We start from the raw sequence: 19,190 nt of genomic DNA, 5'->3' as shown, positions 1-19,190 counted from the left end.
AGAAATTCAATAAAAATGATTGAAATTAAAGTTGCTTACTTCTAAAAACACTGGCCAATGTAAGATTGTGTTTTGTTGTGGAGGGGCAGAGCATACAGAGCACCCAGAATGGGCGGTGCATAAGGAACTCAGAAACAGCACCCAGAATGGGTGGTGCATAAGGAACTCAGAAACAGCACCCAGATTGGGTAGAGCATAAAGAATTCAGAAACAAAACCCTGAAACGGTTCCTGCACTGAAACATTTATTTTACAGTAGTGGTTCAGATAATTTAACATCCTTCTTTGCTTTGTTTCACGTTAGGTAATATTCAAACATACAGTATGACATGCTACAAACAAAACATGATTTTTATGTTTTTTTCTTAATTATTATTTCCTCTGCAAATGTTCAGAGGGACCTCAGCGTCACCCCAGCCCTTCCCAGACCCACCCCCCAGATAAGCCAGACAAACACCAACATTCGCAACAGCGCCTCATGGCGGGTGGAGGTCAGCAGAACATGGAGAAACGGAAGAGATAAAGGATTGGAGGCGGAGGGACAATCATCAACAACAGAGTCACAGCATATTTAAGTATAATTGGATTTACTCTCTGAAGGTCCAGTCCCCCTAAGGGTAGCCATACACCATAGAATCTCGATTGAACAATCGTACCACACTGATGTAGTATGAAAGCCAACAGATTGAGAATGCTTTAAAACGATTGTTTAGGTAAGCTCTTATGCTTAGTACACATGATGCAATTTTCTGATACATTGTCAGTTGAATCGATTATTTCTGACAGGTCCGATCTGATTCCCGATAGTTTTTCTGATCACTTCTATACAAAATCGATCACAAAAACAATCAGGAATTAGAGTGGACCTGTCGGAAATAATTGATCTGTTTTTGTGATCGATTTTGTATAGAAGTGATCAGAAAAACTATTGGGATTGTTTTTATGATCAATTTTGTATAAAAGTGATCAGACAAACTATCGGGAATCAGATCAGACCTGTCGGAAATAATCGATTAGACTGTCAATGTATCGGAAAATTGCATCATGTGTACGAAGCATAGTACTACAGGGAAGCGGTTAGATTGTTGCCCGTGTAAAGCCTGGTACACACAAACTTTGGCCAATAATTAATCAATTGTACCATCTCCATGTAGTATGAGAACTCACCTGCACAACCTGATTGTAGTATTTAAAACACGTTAGCCCTCATTTTACATAGAGGGGGTAAAATTAGACAGCCATTGACCAATTAAAATTGGATGTGGGTACGAACCCTCAAGGTGCCCATTAATGATACAATTTCTCAACTGATCGACAATCCAATCATTGCGATCATTTGGAAACAATCTTTCGGGCCCAGCGACGGAGAGGGAAATGATAAGCAATCCGATCAGACTTAAAGAATTGATACAAAATTCAGATCGATGGCAGGATTGGTAGAATGATCATTTGTCACCTTTAACGGTACCCAATCGATTGTATGGTAGATGGTTTGAGGGATTATTGTTAAGGGGCACCTGGAGACTGATGTTCCTGTAGTGCACACATACTCCCCCAGTCATAGGTAGGTACTGCTGGTGAACCTGTATCATCACAAAGCACGAGTTTGGGCCACATTCTACCACATAGAGGTATGTGCAGGTCACTGCAACAATGCACGCATCACTTCCTGTGGACAAAGGAACTAAAAGCAGGCCAGAATGCCAAGCTTTCACCTAAACACCCTTTTTCAATGTGGGAGCCTTTCCTGGCCACTGAGGGACTGCCACCTCAGGGTTAAACAGGAATTTAACCAAAAATAAAAATAAAAAGGGTGTTTGGATGAGAACTACATAGAGGCATCAGCATTATCAGCTGGGTATTACCAGCAAACAGTAACCGCTAGGGATCATGGGACATGTAGTCCTGTCTCCACATACAAGTTAGAGCAAGAGGTAGCTTCCACTCCTCCCTGCAGCAATACTGCATATGTATGAAGATACCAAACTATTCATAACCAATTTGAAGTATCTATATTTTTAATAGCCCAATTAAACGAGAGTAAGGAATGTGCATGAGATTGTCTAAGCACTGTTACTCTGTTAAAATGGTGGCAACATCAGCTGATATTTTTGCATGGACTCGTTCTGTGACTTTACAGACAGGTTCACTTAAAAGACAACTGAAGCAAGGAGTTGGTGGTTTCATAAACTAAGGAGTCTAATGGTTTTTGTACCGACTCCACAGCCCTGGAGGCTGCCATATTTACCGTATTTCCTTTTAAGCAATACAAGTTGACTGGCTATCCTGCTGATCATCTGCCTCTAATCCTATTAGCCATAACCCCTGAAGAAGCATGCAGCAGATCAGGTGTTTCTGACATTGTCAGATCTGAGCTGCATGCTTGTTCCTGGTGTGATTCAGACACTACTGCGACCAAATAGACCAGCAGGGCTGCCAGGCGACTGGCATTGCTTAAAAGGAAATAAATATGGCAGCCTCCATATCCCTCTCACTTCAGTTTTCCTTTACTCACTGATATCTTAGCTATGCCTCTCTGACAAAGTCTCACTTCTCCTGCTGCATCCTAGCCTAGAACAGGCAAACAGGATGATGATGTGGTTAGGCAAGGTGAGCAGCAGTGAGGTCCTACGTTTACAACAGGGCTGGAAGACTTGCCTCTTTGCTTGAGCTGCCAAAACTTAAAGACAAAATGCCTGTAAATATCTGCAGAAGGCATATTAGATGGTAAGCTCTTCGGGGTAGAGGTTGATGTGAATGCACTAAAAACACATCAAGAAAAATCATGTAAACAGCCAGCGGCAGCATTAAACCCCTCTTATGGGGGACTGCAGCATAAGTAACTACAGCAGGGGGATATAAGGGGGTGATTTAACTCGCCAACATGTACCAAAATAGCACACACCAGTATTAAGTGCACTAGACTAGACATTAAAAAGTATATTTTATTCCTGTCTAAATACTGCCACCTTGTGGCACTTCATTAAAACTGTCAGAAAAATGGAAATCCTAACATCACCTTTACAAAGAAGCACCATTGACTTTAAAAAGGCCCTGAAGTGACAGACAGCATGATGACAAACACACAAACATATTGTATATTCCAAGTCTCTGCCGATAAGAGGTAATAACATTTCTGTGTTAGGGCCTGTAATGAATATCCTACAAAACGTTCATTTGTAATATTTCAGATGTCCGGGGTATGTATGGGTGTTCCCCAATGACTGGTCTTTAGCCATTGGTTGAGTTAGAAGACCACACCCACCTGTTTATTTCTCCGCTGCCATCCTTCCTGATCAGTTACCTGAAACTATCACAAACTATCATTTTGGGTGACCGAAGTCGCAGGTGCCTATAAGGATGGTCAATGAGATGCAAATCAATCCACATTCATGAAAATTATGCTAATTTTATGCGGTTTGGAAATAAGCCAATCAAATCCGCCCAATGCTGAGTGGCAATGGTTTGTGTAAAACTTGCACCAACTCGGAATCGTTTGCATCTTATTGCCCATTCCAACTGTAAACCTTCAGATAGCTGGCATTTTATCTAACACAGTTATGAAGAGACAGCAGGCTTGGTGAGGCCTGGTACACAAGTACAGATCTGATTGCCCAATCAGTCATTCTGATCGATTTCTCAACAGAAGATTGAACAGTTGGAAACACCGAAACTGTACGAACCAGTTTTTTTTTGCACATAACTCCCTGTCGCTAGCTAATGCCAGCACCCTTTAGGACTGCATTTTACCAGCATGTCCAATCTCACTACAACCAGTCGTTTACTAGTTGTGTCCGCAGCAGAATTAACTACCGATGGGACTGTTTGTTTATCTGAAGCAAGGAATTGATTTGTGTGTATCCATCCTAACATCAGCCATTTTAGGCCAAATGGAAGCTGTCTGCAGTTTCTTCACAGGAAGGGGTCAACTTGACAGGAACTTAACTGTGTGCAGGAGAATGGCGTTCCCCAGGAACAGAACTTTAGCTTGAACATCCTCAACATAAACATTTATAAGTACACAGATTCTTAGTTTGACACTGAAAATACAGTCTCTCTCTATACTTAAATAGTAACAGAACAGTTAAACTAAGGGGCTCAAAACCTTGAGCGTAACTACGAATCACTGGGCCCCCCTGCAAAACTTTGGATGCCCCCCCCCCCCCTCCCTGCATCTTGTCTTGAGCTGCCTGCAATGCGGAAGTCAGAGGTGAGAGCCCTGCCCAATGCCATCATTACTGGAGGGAAAAGGGGGGGGGGGGGGAGGGATCCGGAAGCACTGACGGAGGGACGGAGTTGGGCCCCCCTCCCTGCGCGCCCACTGCCCTCTCTCCTGTGCTGAGCCCCCTCCTGCCGCTGAAGACTGCCCTGGGTGGGCCCCCACCAGGCTCAGGGCCCCCCTGAGCCTGCATCCCTTGCAGGGGCTATTGCTATGCCCCTGGCTGCAACTAGGCAAGAGCATAGCGCAGTCCTCCAGCAACCAATCAGAACTCAGCTCTGGCCGCTCTGACGTAACTTGTAACATAAATGTCATTAGTTGTTATGCATTTGGCATGCTGCTGTCAGCATTGATGGGAAGAACAGAACTTTTCCTGTGTGCACAATCACACAGCAACTGGATGTTACAGCATCCAACTGTCACACACTGCGAGATCCAACTGTCATCCACCCAACAGGAAATCAAAACCATCTATGAAGCATCCTAAACTATGAATGTGCTTAGAGAGTCCATTCACAAATCGCACAGCAACTGGACACTGCAGCATCCAACTGTCACACACTGCAAGCACCAACTGTCACCAACCACTGCAGCATCCAACTGTCACACACAGCGAGCACCAACTGTCACCCACCCAAAAGGAAATCAAGACCATCTATGAAGCATCTTGAATTGTGAATATGCTTACAGGGTCCATTCACATGTAAAGGATCACTATTGGCAACAATTTTATAACTGCATGTGCATACATAGGTATAAAATGTAACTGTTCCAGAATAAAATGCAGTGTAAATTACTTTTACCCTAAGTAGCTGTAATTTATTGTAGGCAGTAAAAATCTGAAAGGTTTTGGACTAGTCCATCTCCTAATAGAGGATTCTCAGGTATTTGCTTACTGAATGGCAGTTTCTCACTCCAACTGACCTGACAACCTTTCCCCCCAATAAATAAGCAAACAAGTAGGCAGGCGGTTGGCATATTTTTATAGATGCTTTCCAGGAAGTGCTTTTGCAAAAGATAAAGGAAATATTACTAAGAATCCCCATGAGGAGATGGACTAGTCCAAGATCTGTCAGATTTTTACAGCCTTCTGTTATTGACAACAAAACACACATATCTATCTATCTATCTAAAAAATCATTTATGGTGCATTTTACTCTGGGAGAACTGCTCTGCTCTAGGTGGGTCAGTGATCAGCAGCTCTGCTCTAGGTGGGTCAGTGATCAGCAACAGTCTGCTCTAAGTGGATCAGTGATCAGCAGCTCTGCTCTAGGTGAGTCAGTGATCAGCAGCTCTGCTCTAGGTGAGTCAGTGATCAGCAGCTCTGCTCTACACTGTAAGTGAGTCAGTGATAAGCAGCTCTGCTCTACGTGGGTCAGTGTTCAGCAACACTCTGCTCTAGGTGGATCAGTGATCAGCAGCGCTCTGCTCTAGGTGGATCAGTGATCAGCAGCTCTGCTTTACGCTGTAAGTGAGTCAGTGATAAGCAGCTCTGCTCTAGGTGGGTCAGTGATCAGCAACACTCTGCTCTAGGTGGATCAGTGTTTAGCAGCGCTCTGCTCTAGGTGGATCAGTGATCAGCAGTGCTCTGCTCTAGGTGGGTCAGTGATCAGCAGCGCTTTGCTCTAGGTGGGTCAGTGATCAGCAGCTCTGCTCTAGGTGGATCAGTGACCAGCAGCGCTCTGCTCTAGGTGGGTCAGTGATCAGCAGCGCTCTGCTCTAGGTGGGTCAGTGATCAGCAGCGCTCTGCTCTAGGTGAGTCAGTGATCAGCAGGCCTCTGTTCTTGGTGGATCAGTGATCAGCAGTGCTCTGCTCTTAGTGGGTCAGTGATTAGCAGCGCTCTGCTCTGGGAAGATCAGAAATTAGCAGTATGTACAGTATAAGCAGTTTCTCTGTGCCTGTACTGATAGTATACTAGCTGCAGTGTGTGCTAATCTCTGCTACCTTCAGTATGTTCAGTAAAAGCAGTTTCTCAGTGTCTGTACTGATGGTGAACTAGCTGCAGTGTGTGCTGATCACTGCTACCTCCAGTATGTACAGTATAAGCTGTTACTCTGTGTCTGTACTGATAGTAAACTAGCTGCAGTGTGTGATCAATGCTAGCCCCAGTATGTACAGTATAAGTAGTTTCTCGGTGCCTGTACTGATGTTGAACTAGCTGCAGTGTGTGCTGATCACTGCTACCCACCCGTATGTACAGTATAAGCTGTTACACTGTGTATGTACTGATAGTAAACTAGCTGCAGTGTGTGCTGGTCTTCTCTACCTCCAGTATGTACAGAGTATAAGCAATTACTATTTGCCTGTACTGATAGTAAACTAGCTACAGTGTGTGCTGATCTCTGCTACAACCAGTATGTACAGTATAGGCTATTACGCTGTGCCTGTACTGATAGCAAACTAGCTGCAGTGTGTGCTGATCTCTGCTTACCTCCAGTGTGTACAGTATAAGCGGTTACTCTGTGCCTGTACTGATAGTAAACTAGCTGCAGTGTGTGCTGATCTCTGCTACCTCCAGTATTTTCAGTATAAGCGGTTACTCTACCTGTACTGATAGTAAATTAGCTGAAGTGTGTGCTGACCTCTTCTACCTACAGTATGTACAGTATAAGTTGTTACTAAGGGCGAATCCCTGGGGACTAGTCAAAATCAGATTTTAACTGTTTAATTTTTTTGCCATAGCTGTCTTTTAAGCAGAGACCGTACAAACTACCACAGTGGTACCAGACTGGCCGCATGGCAGATCTCTAAGTGTCCTGTGCAGATATGCTAGATTCTCACCGACTGATCCTAACGTAAAGAAGCCTTGAATAAGATTTAAAACGGAGCCCCCTCCCACAGAACAGAATCAAGCTTGGTGGATCTAGGCATAGCTACACCTTCTGACCACACAGCTTTGATGGGTTCATATCCCAGGAGAATACAGTTATTCATATAAAATTAGCAATAACTTTCTACTGATCACCTCTTTTCACTGGTGTCCTCCAACATTCCCTGGCCGGTTTCAGACAAGGTAACGTTACAGCTAGATTTTCATGCCAGATGCCCCCCCCCCCACCCAATAAAACTATCTCAGCAGATAGCTAAGCACCATGTTCAAACAAAACGGGAAATCTGTTGAGATGAATCATTCTAGTAATGGTCCCTGAAAACCGGACGGTTCACAATTTTCAGCAAAGAAAAAGTGTGAGGCTCTCAAAAGGGCTAAAATGTCAGCCGCAACAATCACTAATGATTGTTTAAAGTGGAAATGATAATCAATTAAGAGTCTTGTATTGTGTCTAATGGCAATTACAAGGTTTTAGCTCTCACCACCAAAACTATCACTAAAGGGTTGTTTGGGCCAGCAGTGATTAAACGTGTGTGTGTATTTTGGGAATAAGTTAGGGACAAATCCCACTTTTTTCAGCCAAAATAGAGAAATCTCTTGATTTGAGTCAGTCTTTAGTGCAATGCTCCTTGGAAGGTATTGGTCACTTTATGCTATTCTATGGCAGTAATCTGCAAACTTGGCTCTCCAGCTTTAAAGGAACTACCAGCCCCACAATGCATTTGCCTTTATGAATCATGACTGTGGCTGTCAGACTTCTGCAATGCATTGTGGGAATTGTAGTTCTTTAACAGCTTGAGAGACAAGTTTGCAGATCACTGTTCTATGGCAACTAGATGAGTTTGGCTTCTAGATGTACGAGATTGTCACTGTGGTAACAGCCAGGGAGAAGGGGCCGCCTGCCTATATTTGGCATAGTGACAGTCCCAGTAACACACACACACACACACACACACACACACACACACACACACACACACACACACACACACACACACACACACACACACACACACACACACACACACACACACACACACACACACACACACACACACTACAGATCAGTACAGCGCCATTATATACAAATAAATATGACACTGGCCACACCGCCAGCCACTCACAACGTAGGACACCAGGCCGGCCACAACGCCAGCCACTCACAATGCAGGATACCAGGCCGGACAGACCACTTGCCACTCACAATGCAGGATACCAGCCCGGCCAGACCAACAGCCACTCACAATGCAGGATACCAGGCAGGCAAGACCGCCAGCCACTCACAACGCAGGATACTAGGCCGGCCACACCGCCAGCCACTCACAACGCAGGATACTAGGCCGGACAGACCGCTTGCCACTCACAATGCAGGATACCAGCCTGGCCAGACCACCAGCCACTCACAACGCAGGATACCAGGCCGGCAAGACCGCCAGCCACTCACAACTCAGAATACTAGGCCGGCCAGACTACCAGCCACTCTCAATGCAGGATACCAGCCTGGTCAGACCGCCAGACACTCACAATGCAGGATACCAGCCTGGCCAGACCACGAATGGCGCACGTAGCATTTGACAGTCCTATGACTGATGATAGCATAACAGCCTTGCATGAAAACTGAGTCCAAATAACATACAAAGGTTTCTGAGCGCAGCTAGGTGTCGTTGATTGGTATTTCAGCAATGACTGGTGTTTAATGAACAGGTACCTTGCTAGTGAACAGGGCTGTCAGTGGCCGTGCTACAACTGCCAGGAAGCAGCAATGCAACACATTCGGCACAAAGGTATAACCGAGACTGTGCAAAGCGCAGAAAATAAGACCAGAGGGCGATCACTTGCAACTGAAGAGAATGGTTCAGCAAGTTGTTAGCCGCCAATTATCCACGGGTTCTAATGTAGGCCCCACAGTGGGATAGTTGTCACATTAGCAAGAATGACAAAACTACAGGAAGTGGCTGACAATCTTTCCTGTGCAAAATTGTTACTATACAGCTTAACTAATGCCAAAACTGAACAAAACAAATCCTCAACATTGATAAAAAGTGAATTATATAAGCTTATCTATATCTTGTACTAGCTCACCTTACTTGCTAACTCACAATGTATCTCTCCTTATCTGTTCATGCATTAGCTCTCCTTACAGTTGAGGTGGAAAATAAGTAAGGTGAGATAAGCAGTGTGAATAAATCCCATGGTTTCTACTGTACTGCATAGAACCTGGGAAATTTAGCCAGGCCTCTTGCTTGTCACATGGTCTAAAGAGATTGACCCGCCTACCAGCTGAATCCAGAAGGGAAAAGACACAAGCTGCATTGCAGTGACAAACACATTTTCCCCTTTATTTAGAGGCTTGCAAGTGCTCCAGGCCAATTTATTTTAGCATTTTTTTTTATTTATCCTGTTACATTTTCCCGCTTCCAATTAGTACTGCTGTAATGTGTCTTTATGGCCACTTGTCACTAGGGGGCAATGTGAGACAATAACAGAGGACTTCTGCTTTCAGTTTCTATATCCTCTGCTAGCAGAGAGACATCAAAGCATTCCAAGAATTTACAGCACGAGTTCTGCAGCTGAAGTCAAAAGCAGTGCACTTATCTCAAACAAGACAACTTTACTGAAGCTGCTAATGGGTTTATATTCAGCAGTCACCCCGATTACAACAGAATAGTCAGTAACGTAAGGATAATAACACACCTTTAAAATGCAGTCGACAATGGCAGCCCCCACACCAAACAAGTTACCTTTAACATCCTTAAATACAGTCATAACAAAGAGCACCACCTACATGAAAGTAAACAACGCTGCGCCTCGTAACATTTTACATCAAAGTGACATTTTTACCAGCAGCAGTGTGACCCTTCCCATGGCTCCTGTACTTCCTCCTTGGCTTTTGATACCTCCTAGGAAATTCCAGTGGCGGGATCTCTGCCCCTCCCTCCCCCTCCCTTTGGCTCCCGGCTCCGCCCTCCTTGCATTAACATTTTGAAATATTTATTTTACAGTACAAAGAGTGCGACAAGAAGAGGGAGGCTGATACAGCACTTCCAGCGGTGAGATCTCGCCACCAGATTTTCAGGGAAGTATAAGAAGCGAAAAAGCGCTTCACCTAACTGGCATCTATTGATAAATAAAACATTGGGTTAGAGAGGATTCACCCTTTAAGCCAAAAATATAGATTTAAAAAAAACAAACAACTAGTCTTAATTAACGTATATAAGGAATGTTGTTAACGTAATAAAATACAAAACAGAAAAAAAACTACAATTAACGTACATCAACAAAATCATGACCCCGTTCCACGCCAGGAGGACTTGGCAGACTCACCAGAGTACCATGACTAACTTGCAACATACCCGGCCTGTGCCGGCCGCACAAACACACATACACTCGCCCAGACTACAATATGACATGAGGTTACAATTCATCTCAACGGGAAATGATCCATAAGCCGCCAAAACAGGAAGTGACGGTCTAAGAGAGGCTCACTTCCTGGCGGCTGGCACATGGTAAGCACCCCACCAACTCTTCCTAAAAAGGAGAGAGCTGTGGAGGGACAAAGGAACATGACATGTCAAGACAACAGGGGGTCAACATGGACGGGGCAGAAGGGTGGGGTGTGGGAGTAACAGGTCCCCATACAAAAATATACCCATTAAAAACTAAAAAAGAAAAAAAAAATAACTTAAAAAGATTTGATCATGAAGGGTGGTGAGTGGTGAGCATGCGGCTGTTTCTTGCCAAGGGAACAAGATAATAGCTGGTCGGATGGGGGGAGGGAGGGGTTTACACAGAGGGCTGTAGGTTTCAAGATCAGTTCTCCCCCTCCTCTCTAAATCCTAGTGATCCGGGGGGTCTCGCACACGCTTAGTTGAATCCGTCAGTGTGGTAGCTGGTGTGGTGGGTGTCGCTGGTAAGCTGTGTGGTCTCGGTGGCGGAGCTGGGCTGTACCGTCACGGGGATATCACTGGTATCTGAAAACAGAAGAAGACAGTTTATATCACTATGCTGACTACCATTATTCTAAGGCTGTATCAAAACAACTGCTGCTGAGAGAAATGGTCAGTGAGAGGCTAAGGACTCTGGAACTGTATGAGAATTGTATGCAGCTGGGAATTGGGCCATGCCCATTCAGCAGGAAGTGCTGTGCGCAATTTGCATTAAAGGAAACCTGTTACCTTACCTGGGATTCTACCGGCCCCTGCAGACATCCAGCGCCTGCGCTGGGACAAAATGATCCTCCGATCCCCCATCGCGGCTCACTTGCGTTTCCTTTAGTCACCAGCCACTGTGACTGCATGGTCCCGGCAGCCCACGTCCTCACTCCCGTTGCCGGAGTGTCCTGTGCATGAGCAGTACAAGGCTTTCTCGTACTGCGCCTGTGCAGGACGTACCCATCTACATGAGTGGGAGCCAGGGCCGCGCAGGTGCAGCAGCCGACTTGTGAGTCGCCGGTAAGGAAAGTGAGCCGCGGCAGGGTAATGGAGGATCTTTGAGTACCGCCGCGGGACAAGACATCTGCAGGGGGACAGAAGAAGCCCCAGGTAAGTTAACCCCCCCCCCCTTCTCCCCCCTCATTACAGGTTTCCATTAAATTCACAAGCAAGCCGGAACCGATCATCTCATGTCAAGGCTTTGTTTTTATATGCCTTAATGATGCAGTTTTTTTAGTTTTTTTTCAATAAGCATATTTAGAGTACCTGACAGGCTGTATCCAGTAGCTCCTTATTACCAGGAGAGGAAGGGTCCTTTTACACTTAAAGAGAACCCGAGGTGGGAATTACTTTTACTATTGGGGCACAGAGGCTGGTTGTGCGCACTAAGACCAGCCTCTGTTGCCCCATCGTGTGCCTCCATGTCCCCCCTGCTCGCCGCTATACCCCCCGCATTGCTGGCTGTGTCGCCAGCTCAATGTTTACCTTGCGCTGTCAGTCAGCGCCGCTCCCCCGCCTCCTCCGCATCGGCGCCACCCGCCGCGTCACTTCCCTCCTATCAGCCGGAGGGAAGGGACACAGGCGGGTGCGCCGATGCGGAGGAGGCATGGGAGCAGCGCTGACTGACAGTGCAAGGTAAACATTGAGCTGGCGACACGCTGCGTGTCGCCAGCAATGCGGGGGGTATAGCGGCGAGCAGGGGGGACATGGAGACACACGATGGGGCAACAGAGGCTGGTCTTAGTGCGCACAACCAGCCTCTGTGCCCCAATAGTAAAAGTAATTCCCACCTCGGGTTCTCTTTAATGCGTTGGTATGCATTTTTTCCATAGCAGGGCATTAACCCTTCTGGCGGTCTAATAAATTCCGCCAGGAGGGAGCGCAGCAGTTTTGTTTTTTTTAAATCATGTAGCGAGCCCAGGGCTCGCTACATGATAGCCGCTGCTCAGCGGCATCCCCATGCCCGCTTCGATCGCCTTTGGAGATCTCCGATCAGGAAGATAGCAGCGACGGATAGCAGCGATCGAGCGCGGGGTGGCGGCGATCGGAGTGCTGACGCAACTAGCAAAGTGCTAGCTGCGTGCAGCAAAAAAAAAATTAAGCAAATCGGCCCAGCAGGGCCTGAGAAAACCTCCTGCGCGGCTTACCGCCAGGAAGGTTAAGAAAAAGCTTTTGGTTAAAACACGTATAGTGTAAAAGAGGCCATAGGGAAACATGGACATTACTTTCTAAAATCAGTTTTCTTTCAGTTATAACTGAGACTAACTGATTAAGTGTAAAAGGGCCCTAAGAGTTCCCTCCCCCTAAAGCAGATCACATGATTCATCCCACCTCCTCCCACTGCAGCACCAGAGCTCTGCTCAGTGAATAATGAAGCATTAAACCTATTTCACACACTTCCAAAGCGTTTATTAAAGCAAACCCGAGGTGACAGTTAAAATTCAAAAACATTAAATAGTTACCTAAGAAGAGAACAGCCTCCTCGACCCCACTGCTGTTGGCCAGTACAATGAGCGCACTGTATTGTGCCTGCGCAGTAGCACTGGGACGTTCAAAAACTAGCAGCTTTGACTTACTAAGCAGACATAGCCAGACTCTCGCAGTACATGGCAGGGGGCTATAACAACATATTGACATCGATGGTCAGGGTTCGCGTGTGACAATGGTGGGGTTGAGGAGGAGATGGTACTATCCAAAGGCTTTTCTCTAACCTAGGTAAGAATCCAATTCTTTCGGCGTTTTTTTGCCAGCTCAGGTTATGGTGTCCTCATCACCCTGCCCTGCTTACAATAAAAGAAAACACTGAGTGAGGAAGGAACTAGACAGAAATTGATGATGACTCTTCCGTGCTGCTGTACTGTTGGAGTTAATCTCTCTCATTGGTAAGTAGTAGGTGAGGCTGGGTCAGTGTTAGCAGGGAAGGACTGGCTGAGGCCAACCTTCTTGCTCCTCCTTGACAGCCTCATGTGACTGATCATAGGATGGGGAGGAGCTCTAATGCTAGGTACACACCATACAATTTGAATTTTCTGTTAGATTCTTCTGTTAGATTTACCTACAACATGGAAAAAAGATATCTGGCAGGTAAATCTAAGAGAAAATCTAACAGAAAATTGTATGGTGTGTACCTAGCATAACAGTTCACAAGCACGTTCTAACAAAGTAGCATTTGACATTCATGAAGCAAGTCAGTTTTGCAAAACCAGCACTCCATGTATCAGAACTTATTAATAATGTATAAATGGTTTACATGTAGTACACACATGTATCCATGCACTGGTCCATTCCCAAGAGGCATACACGTGCATAAAATAATAAACACAAAACTATTAGCATGTCATTGACTATCCCTAGTGATGACAGCTTGCAAACTGTAGCCAGTCAAAAAAAGGGGGCGTGGCCACTGAAATTATCATGCGAGCCTCAAGCAGCTGTAATTGTGGTGAGAGGGCTCAGGCATATAGATTGAGAAGCTATTCCTGCTACCAGAATCAGGGCACACTGTCATATTTTACTGCAATGCAGGAAGCGGTGCCTTCAGGGCCAATGATGCCCCGGGGGAAAATTAGCCTTCCCCGACAGTACCCTGCCACCCCAGTAAGTGGCATTATGGTTCCCTTAATTTCTGGCAAGTCCCCCACCCCCATAGTATAGCTGGTGGCGTTGTGGTCCCCCTTCGTCACCCCCCCCCCGGTATTCCGCATAAGACTTCTTGCCTAAAAAAGGGGGCAATGATCAGCTAAATCATCACTTTAACCACTTGAGGACCCTGGGCTTAAACCCCCCTAGTGACCAGGCCATTTTTTTTTTTTTTTACAAAATGAGGCACTGCAGCTTTAAGGCCTCGCTGCAGAGAGTGCAACTCAACACGCAAGTAATTTCCTCCCCCCCCCCCTTCTGCCCCCCTTCTGCCCACCAACAGAGCTTTCTGTCGGTTGGCTCTGATCCCTGCTGAGATGTTTGTTTATTTTTATGCAAATATTTCCTTTATTTTTAAATACATTTTGTTATTTTTTTAAACCCTCCCTCCGCCAGCCAATCAGTGCGATCAGCTGTCATAGGCTTTAGCCTGTGACAGCGTATTGCTTCCCTGCCTCCAGAGGCGACAGCCATGTGACGTGGCTGTCCCCTGTACAGCTCTGCCGTAGATCCCAGTGCTGTACGGTGTAGAAAGACGGCAGTTTTGCTCGATCACCGCTAGGAGAGTGATGACGGAGTGGAGCAGCGGCACGTGCGATCACCAGCAAAATACGCCCCCAGGACTGCACGCCGCTCCGCTCACTCCCACTGGCATGAGGCGGAAGAGGAACTCCAGTGAAAGTAATGTAATAAAAAAAAGTGCTTCATTTTTACAATAATTATGTATAAATGATTTAGTCAGTGTTTGCCCATTGTAAAATCTTTTAAATCCCTGATTTACATTCTGACATTACATGGTGCCATTTTTACTTTTGGCAGGTGATGTAGCTGCTGCATGCTTTTTTGGCAGTTGGAAACAGCTGTAAACCGCTATTTCCCACAATGCAGCAGGGTTCACAGACAGGAAACTGCCAAGAGTATGTACTCAGAGCTTCTTGTGGGAGGGGTTTCACCACAATATCAGCCATACAGCGCCCCCTGATGGTCTGCTTGTGAAAAGGAATAGATTTCTCATGTAAAGGGGTATCAGCTACTGATCGGGATAAAGTTCAATTCTTGGTCGGAGTTTCTCTTTAAGTAGTTAAAAGGGTTAATCTGTATAATGAGGCTATTGGCAGGAAGGGGCGGGGACACCACAGTCAGCAACCTACTGTATGTGAATATGACAGCACATAGAGGACAGCGAGCTTGAACAGGAAGAAGAACGGATCACCCACAGAGCTGACAATCGTTTCGGAGTCACTCACCTCTCTCGTCATTCTGCACTTGTGCCTCCAGGTCTTCGGGCGACACATAGAAGTCTGGGTCATCCCCCTCGGGGGGCCGAGGTTTACACTTCCCGCAGCAGCAATTACAGCAACAGCACAGACAGCAGCAGCAGTAACAGCCTGTGATCAGGCCGCAGAACATAAAGAGACCCTGCCGAGACACAAACAGGATGAGATGTAACACTTCATGCTAAAGAAGCACCCCGACTCAACTGCAACAATGCAAAGCAAAATCAATGATACTTCTGAGCAGAATAGCCCGGCTATGTTACCCCCAACAGAGAGACTACATTTATTGTGTCTGTAATCAATTTCCTGAAATCTTAAAGTTGCCCATACATCTAGCAATGTATGGGCAGATCGAACAAGAGACAGATCAATCTGATCAAAGAGAGATCTGTTGCCTGCCCATATATCACAGAGTGATGCTTAGTAGATTTCAGCATGAAATATCTCCAGAATCAACCTCATGAAGCCCCATCCACCTAGTAAATCAAGTAGCAAACTCTAGGTGGCAGCAGTGCTGTACACTGCAAAAAGCAGACAATCATTTTCACACTTTGCTGCTGACTCATGGGAATGAAGAGCTGCAAGTGAGTGTCCCGCCCCTTTTCATTAGTATTCACTGCTCTGGGCGCAGCACCCAGTGAAAAGGGTTTGGGGAGCACACTGGACAATTGTTCTATCGACCTGAAATTCCGAACGATTCTTTTAGTCTGATCGGATTGGTTTTTACTTTGCGCTCGGTTGGTGGGCCCGAATGATTGTTTCTGATCAATAGCAACAATAGGATCAGACAGTCGGGAAATAAATTATAATTGATCCTTAACCTTTAGCCAGGGCTGTGGAGTTGGTACAAACATCATCCAACTCCGACTCCTTAGTTTATGAAACCAGGTACCAAAAATTACTCCGACTCCGATTCCACAGCCCTGCCTTTAGTGAAGGTGCCTACTGGAATGCAGAATTTTGTTAATCAGAATATTGGATTTTACGATCATGTCTGAAGAGAGAAATTACCTTAATCGACCCACTTATGGGAACAATCTATAATCACCATCTGATCACTTACAATCCTGCAAATCTGATCTAATAATCGCATCTGAGGAGAATATTATACTGTTAATGGGCATCTTAAAACGTTGAATATAATGCCAGTCGCTTATTCATGCTGTACTGTATACAGTGATAGCACACTGCCCCACATATCCTGCTCACTGTACCTCTTCTCATATCCTCCCCTGGGTCCATATATCCAACCCGCTGTACCTCACTCGCCCCCTCTCCACCCACAACTCACCTTTGCCCACCAGCTGGACAGTACGAAGTATGTGTTAACATTCTCCTCCCCGAACTGCTCCGCCACATAGAGGCCGAGGGAGCCGTACTTGTCGTAGATGTTCCGCTTTGTGCCGTCCGTCAGGATGCCGTGTGCATTGTTGATCTCCTTGAACTTCTCAGAGGCTTCTGGGTTATCCGGGTTCTTGTCCGGGTGATATTTCAAAGCTAGTTTTCTGCAAAGGAAAAAAGGGTTTAACCACTTCAGCCGTTTTTCACCTTATGCATCCGAGCAATTTTCACCTCCCATTCATTCGCCAATAACCTTATCACTACTTATCACAATGAAATTATCTAGATCTTGTTTTTTCTGCCACCAATAAGGCTTTCTTTGGGTGCTAAATTTTGCTAAGAATAATTTTTTTCTAAAATGCACTGTAACGGCAATATTAAGAAAAAAAATTGAAAAAAATCATTATTTCTCAGTTTTTGCCCATTATAGCTTTAAAAGAATACACGCTACCATAATTAAAACCCACGTATTTAATTTGCCCATTTGTCCGGGTTATTACACCATTCCAATTATGTCCCTATCACAATGTATGGCGACAATATTTTATTTGGAAATAAAGGTGCATTTTCTCAGTTTTGCATTGATCACTATTTACCAGCCCATAATTTAAAATATAATAGTAATATACCCTCTTGACATGCATATTAACCCCCTTGCCGTTCCAATTATTGCGGCAAGGGGGCAGCGCAGCACTTTTTTTTTTTTTTTTAAATCATGTAGCTAGCCTGGCGCTAATTACATGATAGCCGCTGAGCAGCGGCATCCCCCCAGCCACTCCGATCGCCTCCGGCGATCTGCGCAAGCGGGAAATCCCGTTCAAAAATCCTGTGGGGGGCGGCGCGGATCAAGTTATGCACGCAGCTAGCAAAGTGCAATAAATCAAAAATTGTGAAAATCGGCCCAGCGGGCCTGAGCAATCCTCCTGCGCGGGTTAGGATAACCGGCAAGGAGGTTAAACAAAAGTTCAGACCCCTAGATAACTACTTATGTTTTTTTTTTATTGTAATTTTGTTTTCATTAAAAATGTTATTTGTGTATTTTTTTGGAGTGTGGGAGATAAAAAGTTAATTTATAAATGTAATCGTATGTCTGTTTATTAAAAAATTGTATGTAGATGTAGTATTACTATTAGGCCACAAGATGGCCTCAGTCATCTTTTTTTCATCCTGTAAGCGAGCAATCACGCTTACAGGAAGTGAAAAAAATGTTTTCTTCAGAAAGATCGCAGCTTCTCATAGAAGCAGTCGGTCTTTCTAATGGGACTTAGATCAATGAATCTCCGGGCTAACGGGCAGCGGCACAGGACCGGAGTTCAACCGCAGGAGCGCGCAGCAGCCTTTTGGAGTAGCAGCTACATTAGTTAAAATAGTAAAATAAAAACTGAACTTAAAACGGACCCAAACCAAACATTTTTTAAATTCAAAATCTTTTGTTGCACCACTCTGACACATACAAAGAGAAATAAACACTCATTCAAGCCTATTTCAGTGCATGCTTTTTACCCTTCTCTTTTCTTAACTATAGGGTGACCATGCGTCCTCTTTTGCCCGGACAGGTCCTCTTTTTCCGACCTGTCCGGGCAGTCCTACCGGATTCTTGAAATGTCCGGGTTGCAGGTGAAGAGAGCCGAACAGGAGCATCGGCTCTTCTGGCTCGGCTCCCAAAGAGTCGGCTCAATGAAAGGACTCCATAGCGCCCCTGCAGGCGCATCGCTAGCCCCATAGATAGAGTAAAGCAGTGGGTGAGAGGCACAGAATGATTTTTGTCCAGTGCGTACTTTAATTGCTCAGCTGAATCTCGGCTTCCTGCTGCCCACAGTCGTCCCGCCCCCTATCCTCTCATTAGCAGATAACAGTAGTCACTTGAGTACGGAGGATCTGCTGCCCAGTAATCAGCATTAATATCAGCTGCAGTAAACAGACAGGTAGCTGCTTGATCTTTCCTTTGCAGGTCAGTGCTTTTCAGCGTGTTCCATATCAGCCAGAACAGCACGGGAAAGTCTTCATGAGTTTATGACTCTCTGTGCCCCGTGCTGGCTGGCCAGCCAGCTGTAGCCTGCATTTTTTTTCCTTGGGGTCATCTGATAAAGATAGTGAGTTGGGAGAGCTGAGAAGTGTTTCAGCACATAGTGAAGAGAGAGACAGTTCAACAGCACTGCTTTTAATAATGGGGAAAAAAACTGTGAAAAAGATTGCCCAGTCCAAGTGCTGTAACATATGTCTAAATGGTGTCCACTGCAGTATTCACATTCAGAATGGTGTTCTGAATGAAATGGATCAGAACTTGAATCATACACATGCGGACTACAGGGTTTAACTGTCCCTTGTTGCAGACTTTGGTGCTGTACTCTATGTTGCATTCCAGCTATTGGAGAGCTGCAACGCAATGTAGAGCACTGCAGCTGGAGTTTCGGCAACAAGGGACAGTCAAACCCCTTGCCGTGTTCCGCATG

General features: G+C 45.4%; 1 protein-coding gene across 1 annotated transcript in view; it reads right to left on the bottom strand.

The window, feature by feature from the left end:
* Positions 1 to 222: 222 nt before the first annotated feature.
* Positions 223 to 19,190, bottom strand: part of DNAJC5 (DnaJ heat shock protein family (Hsp40) member C5) — a 74,851-nt gene continuing 55,883 nt past the window's right edge. The window contains exons 3-5 of the mRNA XM_068263176.1: positions 16,688 to 16,901; positions 15,367 to 15,538; positions 223 to 11,020 (exon numbers count right to left, since the gene is read on the bottom strand). Of these exons, the coding sequence (XP_068119277.1) occupies positions 10,914 to 11,020; positions 15,367 to 15,538; positions 16,688 to 16,901 (493 nt within the window). The 3' untranslated portion in view covers positions 223 to 10,913. The remainder of the gene's footprint in view (positions 11,021 to 15,366; positions 15,539 to 16,687; positions 16,902 to 19,190) is intronic.

Source organism: Hyperolius riggenbachi, chromosome 12 (genome assembly GCF_040937935.1).
Source record: "Hyperolius riggenbachi isolate aHypRig1 chromosome 12, aHypRig1.pri, whole genome shotgun sequence".
Classification (NCBI taxonomy): Eukaryota; Metazoa; Chordata; class Amphibia; order Anura; family Hyperoliidae; genus Hyperolius; species Hyperolius riggenbachi.
Note: the sequence above shows the minus strand (reverse complement) of the source record. Positions and strands in the feature narration are given on the sequence as shown.